We start from the raw sequence: 16,266 nt of genomic DNA, 5'->3' as shown, positions 1-16,266 counted from the left end.
CCCTAAGCATGGGGACCTCCACGGAACGCACCCTGCTGACATCCAGCACTACTTTACCCCAGAAACACTGAGAAGTAGGTTGGCCTCCCGAGATAGCGCGGCTATCCAACAGGTAGGATGTGTCCCTCCGTTTCCCCCTGCTACCGCCAGTGATCTCTCTGTCCCGAGCTTCAGCCTCTCTGGCATACCTGCACTGTTTAGAGAGGATTTACCTGCCAGCCATGATCAACCTAGCATGTCTGCTGATTTCAGATTACAGCGCCCTATCTGCTCCCACCTCTCACGCTGTGTTGTCTCCTGCAGAGATGTCATTGCTATCCTATAAGACATGGAAACTATCACGACCAGGATGGTATCGTCCCTGCATTAAGACATTACTAACATATCTCAAAATGTACAGAAGCTTGAAAACTCTGTTGAAAATCTATCTACATGCAGAGATTCAATACTATACCGGTTAGACTCTCTGGAAGGTCTGCACAAACAACATCAGACCGCTATGACATCTGCGCTTGCAACATGACGATCTAGAAAATCACCATAGGCGAAACAATATTAAGTTGTGTGGCATCCCGGAGGCCGTTAGAGCAGCAGACTTACGGGACCCTGTTACTGGCATATTTAATGACATTCTGGGCAGGCCTTCCTTGGCATCCATCGAATTGGATAGGGTGCACAAAGTAAATGTCCCTGGCGGTGGAGAACGCACCCAGCCCAGAGATGTATTGTGCAGAGTGCATTTCTTTCTCATGGTGCTACAATTCACCTCCTTCCAGATCTGTCTCGCAGAACTCTGTACATGAGACGTCAAATGAAACCTTTACTGCATAAGGTTAGGGACTGTGGTGGCACATATGTGTGGAATTACCCTTTTGGCACCACTATCCGCCTACGCAATGACAGCATCTTTGTGAATGACCACAGGCAACTGCCGGATGTTTTCCTTTTCCTGAACACCGAACCCATTGACATACCTGACTTGTTAGCGCTGGACAATGTTCCCACTGATCCCTTGATCCCACAACGCAGACTTGTAGGGCCTTCCAACAGGAATATTCCCAGATCACTGCCTACTGACCCACATTCTAGAGAGCTATGACTTAGCCTATATACTGCAACGAGCCTGCTCCTGTAACTCAACATTATTGCTTTACTCAATGACGTATGGATGACATTTCACCCCCTCGATAAAAGACCTTACGCCTTGCTATACCGTTCTCTAGAGGGGGAAGGAAATACCCCTACCATTGGATCAACAGTACACTGCCAAACACGATACAAAGGTTTGTACATACGGTGAAAAACTTCAGAGGTAGCTATACATGTTTTGCCATAGTTATGGCCTTTAGATGCATACAGACATAGATACAACTACAATGCTTGGCCTTTCCCCTAGGGAACCCTCAATATCCCATGCTGACCGGAACTGTGATCAGGACTGCCTGTTCAGCTTACACCCAGCAATAGATGCAATGTTATTGGGAATGGCCATCGCCCTGGATTGATTCACCCCCGATACCAATCCACAAACCCTAGATGCCAATATTGCAACTCGGGGGTGTGCTATTGCATTTACAAAAACTTACCAATAACATATGATGGTTCTTCCTTTACTATATAGTTTCCTACAATTTACTATTGAGTAATGTCCAAAACCCTAGTCTTAGATATAGTTCAACTCATATATATCTACTGGTGCGTCTCCATTTGAGTTTAGAATTTACTGGAAGCATTGAAGAAGGCTCTGTTAACTTAGGAATGTTTTCTCTCTGGCTTGGACTCCAAGAGGACCCCTGGGAGAGACCCCAAGGTTTTCCCACATTCCCCTCCAATTGTGGAGGATGGTTCTTGCCCTATTACCATAATACTGTTCAGTGAACCACTTGACGGGTAAATCCCATCATGGAGCATATTGTCTATACTGTTCTGTGGAGTCTCCCTCCCTATGTTTTTTGTGGTTTCTCATCCTTCAGTATACTCCTCTTGTGAGTCCAATAAGAGAGGTGCTTTAGCTAGGATGTGTTTATTTACTGTTTTTGTTTCCGTAAATGTAAAAGGGTTCTAACTGACATAGCCACCGTAGTTCTGGCGAGTCCTCTTCCTGTATTATGTACTATAATGTGTTTTATGGCAATGTGGGGTGATTCTCAGGCAAGCTGATGCTAGAAAATGTTTCCTCCCCACGTAGAAATCTGTGTTTCTGCCTGTTTTGATCTTTCTCCTCCTCCCGTACCTTTATAAGATTATAGTAATCTTGCCGGTAGATTTACCGCACTTTGAGGCAATATGTGTTGAGCCTTGTTTTTTTTTTTATGTTTTCTACACCACTGTTCATATTGGTCTATTGGTTAATTGCTTTACAAGTACTTGGTTTATCTCACTTTTTTCTACACTCCTTAATAATATCTACCTGACTATGCTTATGTGATACATGTTCTATTAGTGTCCTTCCAATCCTAATGTACACGCAATGGAAATATGTTATTTCCTGCCTATGTTTACTTGATATGTTTTAAAAATGCTTGAAACTTAATAAAACAGATTCAACATAAATGTAGGGTATAAGGTATTCAGATCTCTAACATCCCTCCAGATAATGAACTCACACCATTAAGTATATGTGACAAAAGCCAAAAAAAATCACAGCAGGAAACCTGAGAAGATACAGCTTCTGTCATATTTATTTAAATTGATTGTGTTGTATTGAAATTTAGAAGCTGGCATTGTTAACTTGCTTTTAAAGGTGTAAGCTCCCAAGCTGTCATCCTTGGCAGTGGCAGCTTTCATATGTCTATCCTTACTTGTTCCCTTTAATAGTATCACACTTCCCTGTGTAGTAATTTTCCATATTTCCTAATGGGTTTTGTATCACTCTCTCAGTATATATATCGAATGCTTAAAGTGAACCTGCCACAAAGGTGCCACTTCAATAAAAACTGCATGCTTTAGCTATACAAGCACGTTAAAGTTTCTATAGTGAATGAAGCCCACAGTGTGAAAGAGTGGCAGGTACTAATTGCAGTTTTAGACTGTGACTGTAAAACATAGCAGTTTCTATAAAAAATAGGTCCATTCTTATCTTCCCAACCCATGTCTTTTTTTTATGTTTGTTTACAGGAGTATGTGAACACTTTAAAACCCAATATGAACAAATAAGCTTATTACATATATAAAGGAAGAGATGCTGTCCCTTTTTAAGTTAGAATTATTTGTACAGCTCCCGTCAAGTGTTTCTCGAAACCATCACATTTGTCCTTACTGTCTGTGGTAGGTTACTCTAGGTAGCATTATCTATCTTTCATTACATGTGGTTACAGGCACAATGGTAGACAAGACCCAGATTTCTGCAAGTGTGATGTGACTACTGTAGATGTGTCTAGAAACTAGTGTGGGTAATAACAGGGTTGCCACTTTCAGCCAAGAGAGCTTTTAAAAAATGCTGTGAAAGCCTCAAAAAATGCAGAGTACAGCCCAGCTATCTAAAAGTCTGAATGGTAGGATTTATTTCTTGAAATAAGGTATCTATAAATCAAGCATACAATCACGATCCAGCAGCCCCCAAAGTGCTCCTCAAACATGTATGCTTAGCTCAGCTGATCTCCTTATGGGTTGCAGAAACTTTTTTGGAGACCTGGCATAATCCTCTGTAAAAGAAAACTTGTACAAAGAAAATATGGCGGCTGTGATGGCTGGTCTCCCCTGAAATGCTGGTTGCCTGACATGTTGATCCAGTGGCTTCAATATTTTGAGCATTGTCCTGGAACAAGTATGGAGGTCAGCAGTTATGACTTCTCAACATATTTCTAATCTGTATTCTTGTTCCATGTTAGTGATTCAGAAAGTTAGCAACAAGGGGAAAGAAAGCTGTGGGGGATAAGATCCCCTCCTTGTTATTATGTACAGGGACCCCAGTCAAAAATGACTCAATAATCACTTGGAATTCTCCTTTCAAACTAATAGTGAACATTATGTTATGTGTGTTGATATTCATTTTGGTTATTTTAGCTGTCTCTGTGTTTGTATTCCAGGTAGCCTCTTCTTTCATCGAAATTCGCTGTCCCCACGGAGCATTGGATACGAAACAGAGCTGTCCACTATTGAACCCTCTCTTGACATCTATGACGAGAACAAAACCTGAGCCATCTTCACCAGCCATTTTATCCGCAGCCCCTCTACCTCTTCCTGTATTTCCTTACGCCCCATCTAATCTCCCCATTGTACGTTGAAAACTCGTGCTGCCCTGTCGTGTGTCTGTGTCTGAACTGAAGAGTCGAACAATAGAAAGCACAGTATCCCGTCCCATCCCGCCAATGGAACAAGCTGCTGCATAGTAGACTGCAAGCACTGGAGGAAGCACAAAGGAGGACAAGCTAGCCAAGTGCTGTCCACTTCTATATCTTCTGCTATCAGTGTGTCAGAACTCCTAAGGCATACCTTTTAGTGATATTTTTATTACAGTAGACCAGAAACTGCTGCCAAACTTCTGATTAAGGGCCCATGGTTGTCTACATGTCTCATTACTTGCTATCGGTGGATTTAAAAAAAAAAAACATTCATACAGCAGATGTCGTTCTATGTCTGCCTTGAATTTTCCTTCTTGAGGGCTAATCCTTGTTTGCCTTTGGAGTGTTCTCGACTAATGGCGTCTCAAAATTTCTCCTAGTCACAGACTTGCTTCTCCATTCATGTCATACAATGGTTATAGCTACTTCTTGGACATGGGAACATTGGTCTTAATCTCTACTATGCTTTTCTGGTTGTCATATTTGTGACAAACATTGTATGTAAGCACAAAATTAAAAAATTAAAAAAATTAAAAATGATATCTCCTTTTAACCTTACACTTGAAAGGATAAGTATACCACTGGACATCTCAAGTTTCACTAGATGCTGGATTTGCCTCTATATTAGGGTTAAACACATTCATCTATTTCTAGGAGCCAAGGCAATATTGCACTGTGAATATTGTTTATTCAAGTCAAAAGACACTCTAGCACTGGGAGAGGTTTGGGTGTATTAACTTAGCCGGGGTTATTGTAGTGCAGCCATTACCCTCATATTGTGATACGGTTTAGGATTACACAGTGCAAGATGGAGACCCTAAATGTTTTTGAACAGAGCCACCATGCTACATGCAATAGCTTTTCTACAGTAGTGGTGCTTTTCTATAGGTCTTGTTGTTAATTGGACAACACCGACATTTATATACATGACTCTTGGCATCGGCTCTAGTTGTCCTAGTAAACTAGGACTTGGCTCATGAAACACGTCGACTTCTCCAGGCTTGATTTCTGCCTATGCTCAAGAATGAAAGGTGTGCAAACACAGAAAAATCTAATATCCCACAGTTATCAATCAGCTTTGAACTGTCATTTTGATTTGAATGTAAGGGGCAATTTTGGCCCATATAAGTAGGTTTACACAGAGGTAAAGCTGTAATAATCTTAGATCTTCAAAGAGAAACAGTAAGAGGGCCATATAGCTTCCATTTAGACAAAATGTGTCCATGAGGCTTATAAAGGGGAGGAGACATCCTTCCAGCATAATGTGTTTCAAAGTCTTAAAGGGGTTGTAAAGACAAACATATTTTCCTCTTAAATTAAAGTCTGACAGTAGCTGATAAAGTAAAAAGTAATGTTTTGCATTATAACGAGTTTGATACCTGTTGAAATCGAGCTGTTTTATTCACCTCCAGCACTCCTGAATCATTATTCTCACTGACTTCCTGGTTTGCGGTGCGCATTCATTCTTGCTACATCACGGCCTAATGGGAACTACAGTCCCCATTAGGCTTAGCCTCCATGCCTGTGAGGGATAAGAGAGCATCTTCACGCAGGGCTGTAGTCATAAGGAGGGGGTGAGCACATTCTGCTTTCCACCATGCAAAGCAGCTCAGATACTGGTGGAAAGCAAGAAGAGGAGAGACAGGAGAGAGAGGTAGTTGCAATTTAAATCTAGCCACCCTAAAAGTAGATGCTGCCCACAAAAAAGGAACTAATGATCTGGACCAGTTTGTTAAAAAAAAGTTTTTAGGGATGGGTATGGGAGTTTGAGAAATTTCAGAAGGAAGACGACCCCCTAATTTTCCAGCCAAAATGTTGGTTTTGGGATATACTCACCGTATAAGACTACCCCCTTCTTACTAGTCATGCCTCGCCTCACGGTGCCACGATTACATGCCAAACTATGCCACTACATGCCAGACTGTGCCCCATTACATGCCAGACTGTGCCCCATTACATGCCAGACTGTGCCCCATTACATGCCAGACTGTGCCCCATTACATGACCAGACTGTGCCCCATTACATGACCAGACTGTGCCCCATTACATGCCAGACCTGCCCCATTACATGACCAGACCGTGCCCCATTACATGACCAGACCGTGCCCTTACCTTATCCGATGCGATGCGAATCGCGGCCGTGTAACCTAACATCTTACCTTACCAGAATCGCGGCCGTACGATTTTTCAAAAGCCGCGCCTCCGACGTCTTCTGTTCCGTGATAGGCGGAACACTCAGCTTCCCAGGAGGCACTGTGTTCAGTGTTCGCCTATCCGAGGACGAGAGGGCCTCCGTGATAGGCGGACACTAAACACAGGACGAGAGGCCCTCCGTGATAGGCGGACACTGAACACAGTGCCTCCTGGGAAGCTGATTGTTTCCGCCTATCACGGAACAGAAGACGTCTGAGGCGCGGCTTTTTAAAAATCGTACGGCTGCGATTCTGGTAAGGTAAGATGATAGGTTACCGGCGTATAAGACGACCCCCGACTTTTAAGAAGATTTTAAGGGGTTAGAAAGTCGTCTTATACGCCGGAAAATACGGTAGATGCATCTCACAAATATAATAACGTGTCATCAGCTTAGAGAGATATCTTTTCTACCAAAGACTCCACGAGACACTGTGCACCGCTTCAGTAGGGCATAGCAGAATAGCCAATGGCCGTAGAGCCAGGTAAAACAGGCACAGGGGATATTCCTATCTAGTTCTTTGCTGCAAGGGGAAAGACTATGTGGCAAATTTATTTTCAGTAATACTTTTTAAATGAATAAGAATAATGGTCAGAAAAGATATTAAGACAGTGAAAATTGCAGTGTCCGCTTTTAATAATAGTGAGTAGAAAAAGTGTCCCATAACATTGGTGCTCAGCAAAGTTGACCCCTCTTACATTCGTGGTTAGTAGAAATGTGTCTCAGTGCAGTGATGTTCAGAGGGGAAATGCCTCCTCAAATTGGTGGTCAGTGTAGCGTGTCCTGTTACATTGTTGGTCATTCACTATTGTTCCACTTTTCTTGGTCAGTGGGGGAAGGCCCCCCTTACACTTGTGGTTGGTGTGAGGAAAAATCCCTCCTGACATTGATGCTCTGTGGAAAGGATAACTCATTACACTGGTGGTTTATTGGAGGAAGAATGCCTTTTATAACACTAGTCAGTGGGAAGAATACCCTTCATAGCAGTGTTCATTGGAAAAAATGCCATTATAAATTGGTGGTCAGTGGAGAAGTGTCCTCCTACATTGGTGTAGACCAGCCTTTCTCAATCAGGGTTCCACCTGAGGTCCTCAGGGGTGCTGCAGTACCATAGTACAGAAAGATACTTAGACCTGACTGAGCTTCCGCTCCTTCGCTAAACATCAGCACATCGGGGGCTTAGTCAAGACAGTTATACACAGGACAGAGGAAAGGGGGAGTGTCTTTAAGCATCCTGAGCTTTCCACCTCTCCCTACAGGGCAGTTTATGGCAGTTCAGTACCTGACAGCGAGTGCTGGTACAGAACTGCATTATAAAAATGCGGTGCGTGTGTGTGTGTGTGTGTGTGTGTGTGTGTGTGTGTTTGTATGTCCCAACCTCACATGTGAACAAGCCCTTGGTTTACATATGCACACCTGCATGCTATCTGTAGGGCAGCCCATTCATTTTAATGGGTTGCCCTACCTGCAAAAATGCAGGTTTAGAAGTCTTCAACCCTTTTTTTTTTCAATTGTACCACACCAAAAATACACAAGGTTTGTCAAAGGGTGCGGATACTATTAAAAATTAATTGCACCTGGTGCATGCACTAAAGAGCAGCGCGGTTGTCTGCAAATCAGGAGCGCGCTATTTTGAGCACGTTCCCGGCACACAGTAATATGAACCAAGCTTTGGATGAGTAAAAAAAAAATACTTTTTAAAGGCACCCTGGCTAGAATTGGGTTGGGGAAGGCGCTTTTACTAAAAGTTATTTTGATTCCTGATGGTGAAGAGAAACTTGAAGTGTAAGGTCCCTTTCACATGGATGGACCGATCAGCTCCGCCTGTCAGTTTTTCAGATGCACCCAATTGGACCATCCATTACTCTCTATGGAGTGGCAGATGTCATCGGACTCGTGTCCTTTGACACATGCCGACATCCAACCCTGTCTGCTAAAAACAGATGGATGGGTATCTGTTCCCCATCCGTCTGGCGGATCGACTCAGGTGACAGTCGGATGGAAATGGACAGACAGTCCGTTTCCATCCGACAGCCTATAGAGGACAACAGGTTGTGTCTGTGTCCACTCTGCATTGGCAGATTGAACACAGACCCGTCATCTGCCTGCTCAACAGGGATTAGTGGAGAGATCTCCTGCTGAGCAGGTAGATCCGCTAGGCAGAATCCGCCAGTGTGAAAGGGGCCTGAAAAGGAATGGAGTACCAATAAGTATAATTTTCTAACAGGGTCTGATATGAAATACTATTTTTTATTAGTGGTTGGTAACCAACCTCTAATAACAATTATTTTGTAACAGACCATGTTACCACTCATCTTTTTGGTCCTGCATTCTCTTATTCTAGCACTTCAATCCCTGTTGTTTCCCTTACCTTGGCCAGTGGGAGAAGGCCCCTCTTACACTGGTGGTTAGTGTCAGGAAGAATGCCCCAACATTGGTGCTCTGTGGAAAGGATATCTCATTACATTGGTCGTACATTAGAGGAAGAATGCTTTTTATAATAGGAGTCAGTGGGGAGACTAGCAACTCACAATGGTGGTGAGTGGGTTGAATGCCCATTGCATCCCTTACATTATGGCAAGTGGAAAGAATGCCCTTTACATTCGTAGTTAATGGGTAGAATTTTTTTAATTGGTTGTCAGTGGAGATATCCTACATTAGGGTAGACAGCCTTTCTCAACCTGGGTGCTCCCTGATTTCTCCACCTCCCACTACAGGACTGTATGTGGCAGTGCAGTACCTGGCAGCAAGTGCTGGTAAAGTACTGCAGATTTTAAAAAGGCTATGTGTATGTATATGTATGCGTGTTTTTTGTGTGTGTGTGTGTGTGTATTTGTGTAAGGCTGGCCGAAGGCCTGTATTTGTTGGAGGAGTCTGAGAGGGCTATTTAATCCTCCTCCTCTTTTGGGGCCGGTGTTGTCGGCATTTCTGGGTGTTGCAGCCAATGCACGTCACGTCCGGCTTCAATGCAGAGGGTGGGCAGCAGCAGCCCTAGGATTTTCATCCATCCATCCACCCACGTTGCTAGGGCTCTATCCGGCAAGGAGGGAGCCACCCGCCCGCTTCTCCCGGTGTTCACGCCGGGAGGAGGGGGTCCATCCGCCCGCTCAATTTCCTGGGGCTCTATCTGGCATGGAAGGAGCCGCCTGCTTATCCCGGTGTTCTCGCCAGGGGGAGGGGGTCCATCTGCCCGCTTAATTATTGGCAGCATGAGGGGGGGTGCTGTCCATCCTTCTCCTAGGGTCACGCTGGCAGCATAGGAGGGGTTGTCCACCATTCTTCAGGGGTCACGCTGGCGCGGGGAGGCTGTCTGCCTATTTCTCCCGGGCTCATGCTGGCAGAATGGGGGGGGCTGTTCACCCACGGGTCACGCTGGTAGTTTTCCTTGCAATACATGCAATTTGCTGAAGCATCCTGTCTCTGCGTTTCCAGTCATGGTATTTCTGCCCCAGCGTTTTTCTGTCATGGTATTTCTGCCCCAGCGTTTTCTGTCGTTACGTTCTGCCCCAGCGTTTTCTTTTGTTACGTTCTGCCCCAGCGTTTTCTTTTGTTACGTTCTGCCCCAGCGTTTTCTGTCGTTACGTTCTGCCCCAGCGTTTTCTGTCGTTACGTTCTGCCCCAGCGTTTTCTGTCGTTACGTTCTGCCCCAGCGTTTTCTGTCGTTACGTTCTGCCCCAGCGTTTTCTGTCGTTACGTTCTGCCCCAGCGTTTTCTGTCGTTACGTTCTGCCCCAGCGTTTTCTGTCGTTACGTTCTGCCCCAGCGTTTTCTGTCGTTACGTTCTGCCCCAGCGTTTTCTGTCGTTACGTTCTGCCCCAGCGTTTTCTGTCGTTACGTTCTGCCCCAGCGTTTTCTGTCGTTACGTTCTGCCCCAGCGTTTTCTGTCGTTACGTTCTGCCCCAGCGTTTTCTGTCGTTACGTTCTGCCCCAGCGTTTTCTGTCGTTACGTTCTGCCCCAGCGTTTTCTGACGTTACGTTCTGCCCCAGCGTTTTCTGTCGTTACGTTCTGCCCCAGCGTTTGCTGTCGTTACGTTCTGCCCCAGCGTTTGCTGTCGTTACGTTCTGCCCCAGCGTTTGCTGTCGTTACGTTCTGCCCCAGCGTTTGCTGTCGTTACGTTCTGCCCCAGCGTTTGCTGTCGTTACGTTCTGCCCCAGCGTTTGCTGTCGTTACGTTCTGCCCCAGCATTTCTGTCACAGCGTTCTGACCCATCGATTTCTGTCAGTGTACTGCCCCAGCATTTCTGTCAGTGTACTGCCCCAGCATTTCTGTCATAGCGTTTCTGCGCCAGGATTTCTGTCACAGCATTCTGCCTCTGGATTTCTGTCATAGCTTTTCTGCCCCAGGATTTCTGTCATGGCGTTTCTGCCTCAGCGTCTGCCCCACGATTCCTGTCATTGCATTTCTGCCTTGGTGTTCAGTCTTAGCACTTCTGTCATAGCGTTTTCTGCCCCAGGATATCTGTCATAGTGTTTCTGCCCCAGGATATCTGTCATAGCGTTTCTGCCCCAGGATATCTGTCATAGCGTTTCTGCCCCAGGATTTCTGTCATTGAATTTCTGCCTCAGCGTTCTGTCATAACGTTTCTGCCCCAGGATTTCTGTTAGGGCTTTTTCCCTCAGCGTCTCTGCCCCAGGATTCCTGTCATTGCATTGCTGCCTCAGCGTTCAGTCTCAGCGTTTCTGTCATAGCGTTTCTGCCCCAGGAGTTCTGTCGTAGCGTTTCTGCCCCAGGAGTTCTGTCATAGCGTTTCTGCCCCAGGAGTTCTGTCTTAGCGTTTCTGCCCCAGGAGTTCTGTCGTAGCGTTTTCGGCCTCAGCGTTTCTCAGAGGGGCGTTGTTCAGTCACGGCATAATCCAGTAGCTGTTTTCATCTTCGTTGATTGTCATGTCTCATCGTATGGTTGTTCATGTTTGTACTTGGGTCAGTCAGCTAGGGCTTACATTTCTGCTCATGTTCTCATACGTAAAGTTATTCCACATATAGGAGGCGCATCCCATGCAAAGGTATGGACGACGGAACACCCGTCGTATTTTACGTTGTTTACGTAGTAGTATGTGAATGGGGCTGGGCGTAGGTTACGTTCAGGTCGTAGGCATTAAGCCGTCGTATCTTAGGGAGTATCTTCAACGTGATTCTGAGCATGCACGCGCATGCGCCGTTCGTTCAGACCATCATTTGCATGGGGTCACGGTTCATTTAAATGGATCACGCCCACCGTCCACCTACTTTGAATTAGGCGGGCTTACGCCGAATGATTTACGTTACGCTGGCGCAACGTAGGGAGCGAGTGCTTTGTGAATACTCTGCTTTCTTCTCTGGGATACGTCGGCGTAGCGCATATGAGATGCGCTACGCCAGCACAAAGATGCGCGGATCTACCTGAATCCAGCCCATTGAATTTTGGCTGATTCATGCTGAATCAGCTGAAAGTCACTCTGTGGGTGGTCCTGTCTGCAAGATCAGGATTGACAAAAGTAATTTTTCAGTTGACTTTTGTTGAAAGAGCTAGGTGGAAAACTGTCGACCGAACGTGCTTGCATTCAATCAGATGCAGGCACTTGTCCAGTATTGTGAAAGGGGACAGCTAGATGTCACAACACAGTAGCGAGCAGTGGGAGATTCATCCATCTGTGGTGTTAGCATGGATGGAGGAATCTGTTTGGCACGTCGAGTTCCTCGGCCGTGTGTACGGGGCCCAACACGTCGAGTTCCTCGGTGAGTTCAGGGATGAAGCCGCCGAGGAGCTCGGCGGGACGCCTTCTCCCATAGAACAACGAGAAAATAGAGAACATGTTCTCTATTTTCTCGACGAGTTCCTCGGCGGCTCCATCGGGCCAAAAGTGTACAGACGACAGAGTTTCTCGGCAGAATCCGGGTTTGACCGAGTTTCTCTGTGAATTCTGCCGAGAAACTCTGTCGTGTGTACGAGGCCTTCGACTTTTAATCTATACATGTATGGCCAGCTTTACTCTCGCTCAGATGTTTTAATGTCTTCTCCTGCAGGACTGATAAAACTAGGTTAATGATCAATAGGTTGCTGAAAAAGTCCCCAGCCACAGCTATGATTTGTAACATACCAGCGTTCTTGTTATCCAACAAGGTAACCACAGAGATTGCTCTAAGGAAGTGCGGAATACAACCTTCTGCAGCTACAAACTTCTCCTTTTTCATCTGAATGCTACATGCCGCAGCTTAAAGTGACATATGAAAAATGACCAAACTATCGTTCACATCTTCCTAAAATTGACTTCTTCAATCCCTGGTTTACAAAAGGAATTTTAGATTTTTCTTAAAGTGACCCTGTCACTAAACAAAATACCCCCAACAGTCCTGGATCTAACAGGACTGTTCTGGGATCTGCTTAAAATTCTGGGGTTTTGCAGACCTGGCTTGTGTCTTATTGCCAGGTGTTGGAGCACGTGTGCCAGCTCACAATCACAGCATCTGTGTTGGTATTGTTGGGTGGAGTGATCTTCTGGCTTACAATGACTGCACAGTTCTGGCACTGATGTTGTGAAATGTCAACCAGAGATGTAGCAGCTTGGAGCATTTCCCCACTGACACCAATACTAAGTGTAGTGGGGGTAGTGTGTGTGGAGGGGGGGGGGGATTCCCCCACCGACACCAATGATAGAAATGTTATGATTGAGAGGCCTAAGGATGGGGGAACGTGCCAGGAAGGCGATCCTCCAGAAATGGAATGATCCTTCACCCCCTTCAGTGCAACATTGGAGGTCCCTGGTAGATGCTGCCCTGCCTCTGTACTGCCCCAAAAAGTTTGAGAGGATATGGGCGGCATGGGTTAAGGAGCGAAGGTTGAGGTTGGAGTAGGGTTTGGAGTCAAGAGCTGAGGACCCTGGACCTGTTGAATAGTTAAACTTGAAGGGCGGCTCCCCCTACTCCTCTCAATACTTCATACTCAATGTATATCCAGATCTGTACTGGACCTTTGGGACCCCCCCTTTAGTAGTTTTGCCGATTTAGGCTTCAAGCTGGTTGGGCCCCCGGGCATGACATTTTTTACCCTGTACTGTACTGCCAAGTTGCTTTTATCTGCACTGTATTTGTGAACTGTCGAGAATGTACCACTGTTTGTTGTTTTTTGTCATATTCAAAATGAATAAACTTTTCTGTTAAAAAAAAGGACGGGGGAACGTGGAAGGGAGAGTTCGCCAATGCCAGGGATGTGGAGGCTTCTCACTGACATCAACGCTAAAGGGGTTCCCACTTAACACATTCCTCCCACAGATGTAGTTGAAGCATTTTACCCCCACTGACACAAACATTGGGACATTCTTCTTGCACTTACTACTGATACTGGGGCATTATTGTTCACTCTGACCAACAACACCAGATGCCATAGATGTTGACACGGGAGCATCGTTCTTCCTGCTGACCAATAAAGCTGACCCATTCTTCCTTCCACGAACCAACACCACCAGGGCATCCCTCCTTTCACTGACCAACAATGCGGGGCATTTTTCCTGCAACAGACCCATCCTCTATTCTACTGATTACCAATGTTGAGGTATTTTTTCCAGTACTCCAAGTTACCCATTACAAAAACCTGTAGCTTCCATACTCTTGGCCAATAGTGTTCATAATATTTGTAATGAAGCACTTTAGCCTGTATTCACAACTAAGCAGAGCATATTCCTGGTGCTATTTAAAGGGGTTGTAAAGTTTATTTTTTTTTCTAAATTGGTTCCTTTAAGCTAGTGAATTGTTGGTTCACTTACCTTTTTTTTTTCGATTTCCCTTCTAAAAAATGTTTTTCTTTGTCTGAATTTCTCACTTCCTGTAAGCTTGCCTCCTTCATCTGGCTGGGGGTTAGTCAGCCAGAACAGCTTACTGAGGAGGAACAGGAAGTGAGAAATTCAGACAAAGAAAAAAAAACATTTAGAGGGGAAATCGAAGGAAAATGTAAGTGAACCAACAATGCACTAGCTTAACCGCTTGGCGACCAGCCGGCGGCAGGTCGGCTCTGCTGGGTGAGATCATGTATATCTATGTCATCTTGCTGAGCAGCCAATATGGGCGCATCCCGCTTGCCCCTGACGCCGAAGCGCGTTCCCGGCGAGCGCGATCACCGCCGGGCACCCGCGATTGCTCGTTACAGAGCGAGAACCGGGAGCTGTGTGGGAGAAATGCCTGATTGTTTGTTCATACAATGTATGAACAGCAATCGGTCATTTCCCCAAGTCAGTCCACCCCCCCTACAGTTAGAACACACCCAGGGAACATACTTAACCCCTTCCTTGCCCCCTAGTGTTAACCCCTTCCCTGCCAGTGGCATTTTTATAGTTATCAATGCATTTTTATAGCACTGATCACTATAAAAATGCCAATGGTCCCAAAAATGTGTCAGCCATAATGTCGCAGTACCGATAAAAATCGTTGATCACCGCCATTACTAGTAAAAAAAAAAAATAATAAAAATGACATAAAACTATCCCCTATTTTGTAAACGCTATAACTTTTAGCAAACCAATCAATAAACGCTTATTGCAAAAAAAAAATTTACAAAAAAAAATGTAGAAGAATATGTATCGGCCTAAACTGAGGAAAAAAAATTGTTTTATATATTTTTGGGGGATATTTATTACAGCAAAAAGTAAAAAATAGAGCGACAATTTTGTAAAAAAATTCTATTTTTGTTTAAAGCGCAAAAACTAAAAACCGCAGAGGTGATCAAATACTACAAAAAGAAAGCTCTATTTGTGGGGAAAAAAGGACGCCAATTTTGTTTGGGAGCCACGTCGCACGACAGCGCAATTGTCTGTTAAAGCGACACAGTGCCGAATCGCAAAAAGTGGCCTGGTCTTTGACCAGCAATGTGGTCCGGGGCTGAAGTGGTTAAAGGAACCTATTTAGAAAATAAAAAAATGAACCTTTACAACCCCTTAGGCCCGTACACACGGTCGGACAAAACCGATGAGAATGGACCGAGGTTCAGTTTCATCAGTCCAAACCGACCGTGTATAGCCCATCGGTCTGTTTTCCTTCGGTCCAAAATTTTAAAACATGCTTTAAAACCGAACCGATGGACCGCTGCCCGATCGGTCCAACACGATGGTTAGTACAGAAAAGCATCGGTTCAAAACCCGTGCATGCTCAGAATCAAGTCGACACATGCTTGGAAGCATTGAAATTTGTTTTATTCAGCACGTCGTGTGTTTGACGTCACTGCGTTCTGACCCGATCGGTTTTTGGAACGATGGTGTGTACGCACATCAGGCCACTTCATCGGTTTTGTCTGACCGTGTGTACGGGTCCTTAAAGTTTTTTTTTTTTTTTTTTTTTTTTTTTCAGGTATTTTTAATTATATTTTGCATGTGTATCATGCTTCAGCTTTTTGGTTTCCTGAGCTGGGTAAGATGAAGAGAACATTTGTATTGAAAAAAAGCAGTTTTTCATGTGAAAAAAAAAAAAATGAGCATAGGCCACATTTACAGGCATTCCCATTAAAGTCTATGGGGCCAAAAGCATCCGAATATGCTCAGAAAAAAGGTTACACTTTTTTGAGTGTAGAACGTAGGGTGACAGAGTGTGAACAGGGACAAATAGAAAGAATAGGATTCTGCATGTTGAGCATAATCAGGTGTAGGTAACAAGCAGAAAAATGCTTAAAGTGGTTATAAAGACATGAGATGCGAACAAAGCACGTCCCTCTATACTGGGCATTGAATGTGATTTCTCTCCGCTGTCAGGTTTCTTTGCGATCTGCATGCATTATTTCTGACAGGTTTTTCCTACTCGGATTTCCCGTCGGAATAAACGCCGATGGGTTTTT

The 16,266-nt window shown here is 44.9% G+C and overlaps 1 protein-coding gene across 2 annotated transcripts in view; it reads left to right on the top strand.

Annotated features, from left to right (window-relative positions):
• The window catches only part of RNF130 (ring finger protein 130), a 453,463-nt gene extending 448,659 nt beyond the window's left edge, over positions 1-4,804 (top strand). The window contains exon 8 of one of the 2 annotated variants that reach the window (XM_040344997.1): positions 4,029-4,804. In XM_040344997.1, the coding sequence (XP_040200931.1) occupies positions 4,029-4,138 (110 nt within the window). In that variant the 3' untranslated portion in view covers positions 4,139-4,804. The remainder of the gene's footprint in view (positions 1-4,028) is intronic. The other variant, XM_040344998.1, reaches the window with a different exon arrangement.
• Positions 4,805-16,266: the final 11,462 nt, after the last annotated feature.

The sequence above is a fragment of the Rana temporaria genome, chromosome 3, assembly GCF_905171775.1.
Source record: "Rana temporaria chromosome 3, aRanTem1.1, whole genome shotgun sequence".
Lineage (NCBI taxonomy): Eukaryota > Metazoa > Chordata > Amphibia > Anura > Ranidae > Rana > Rana temporaria.
This window is presented reverse-complemented; position numbering and strand designations above follow the sequence as displayed.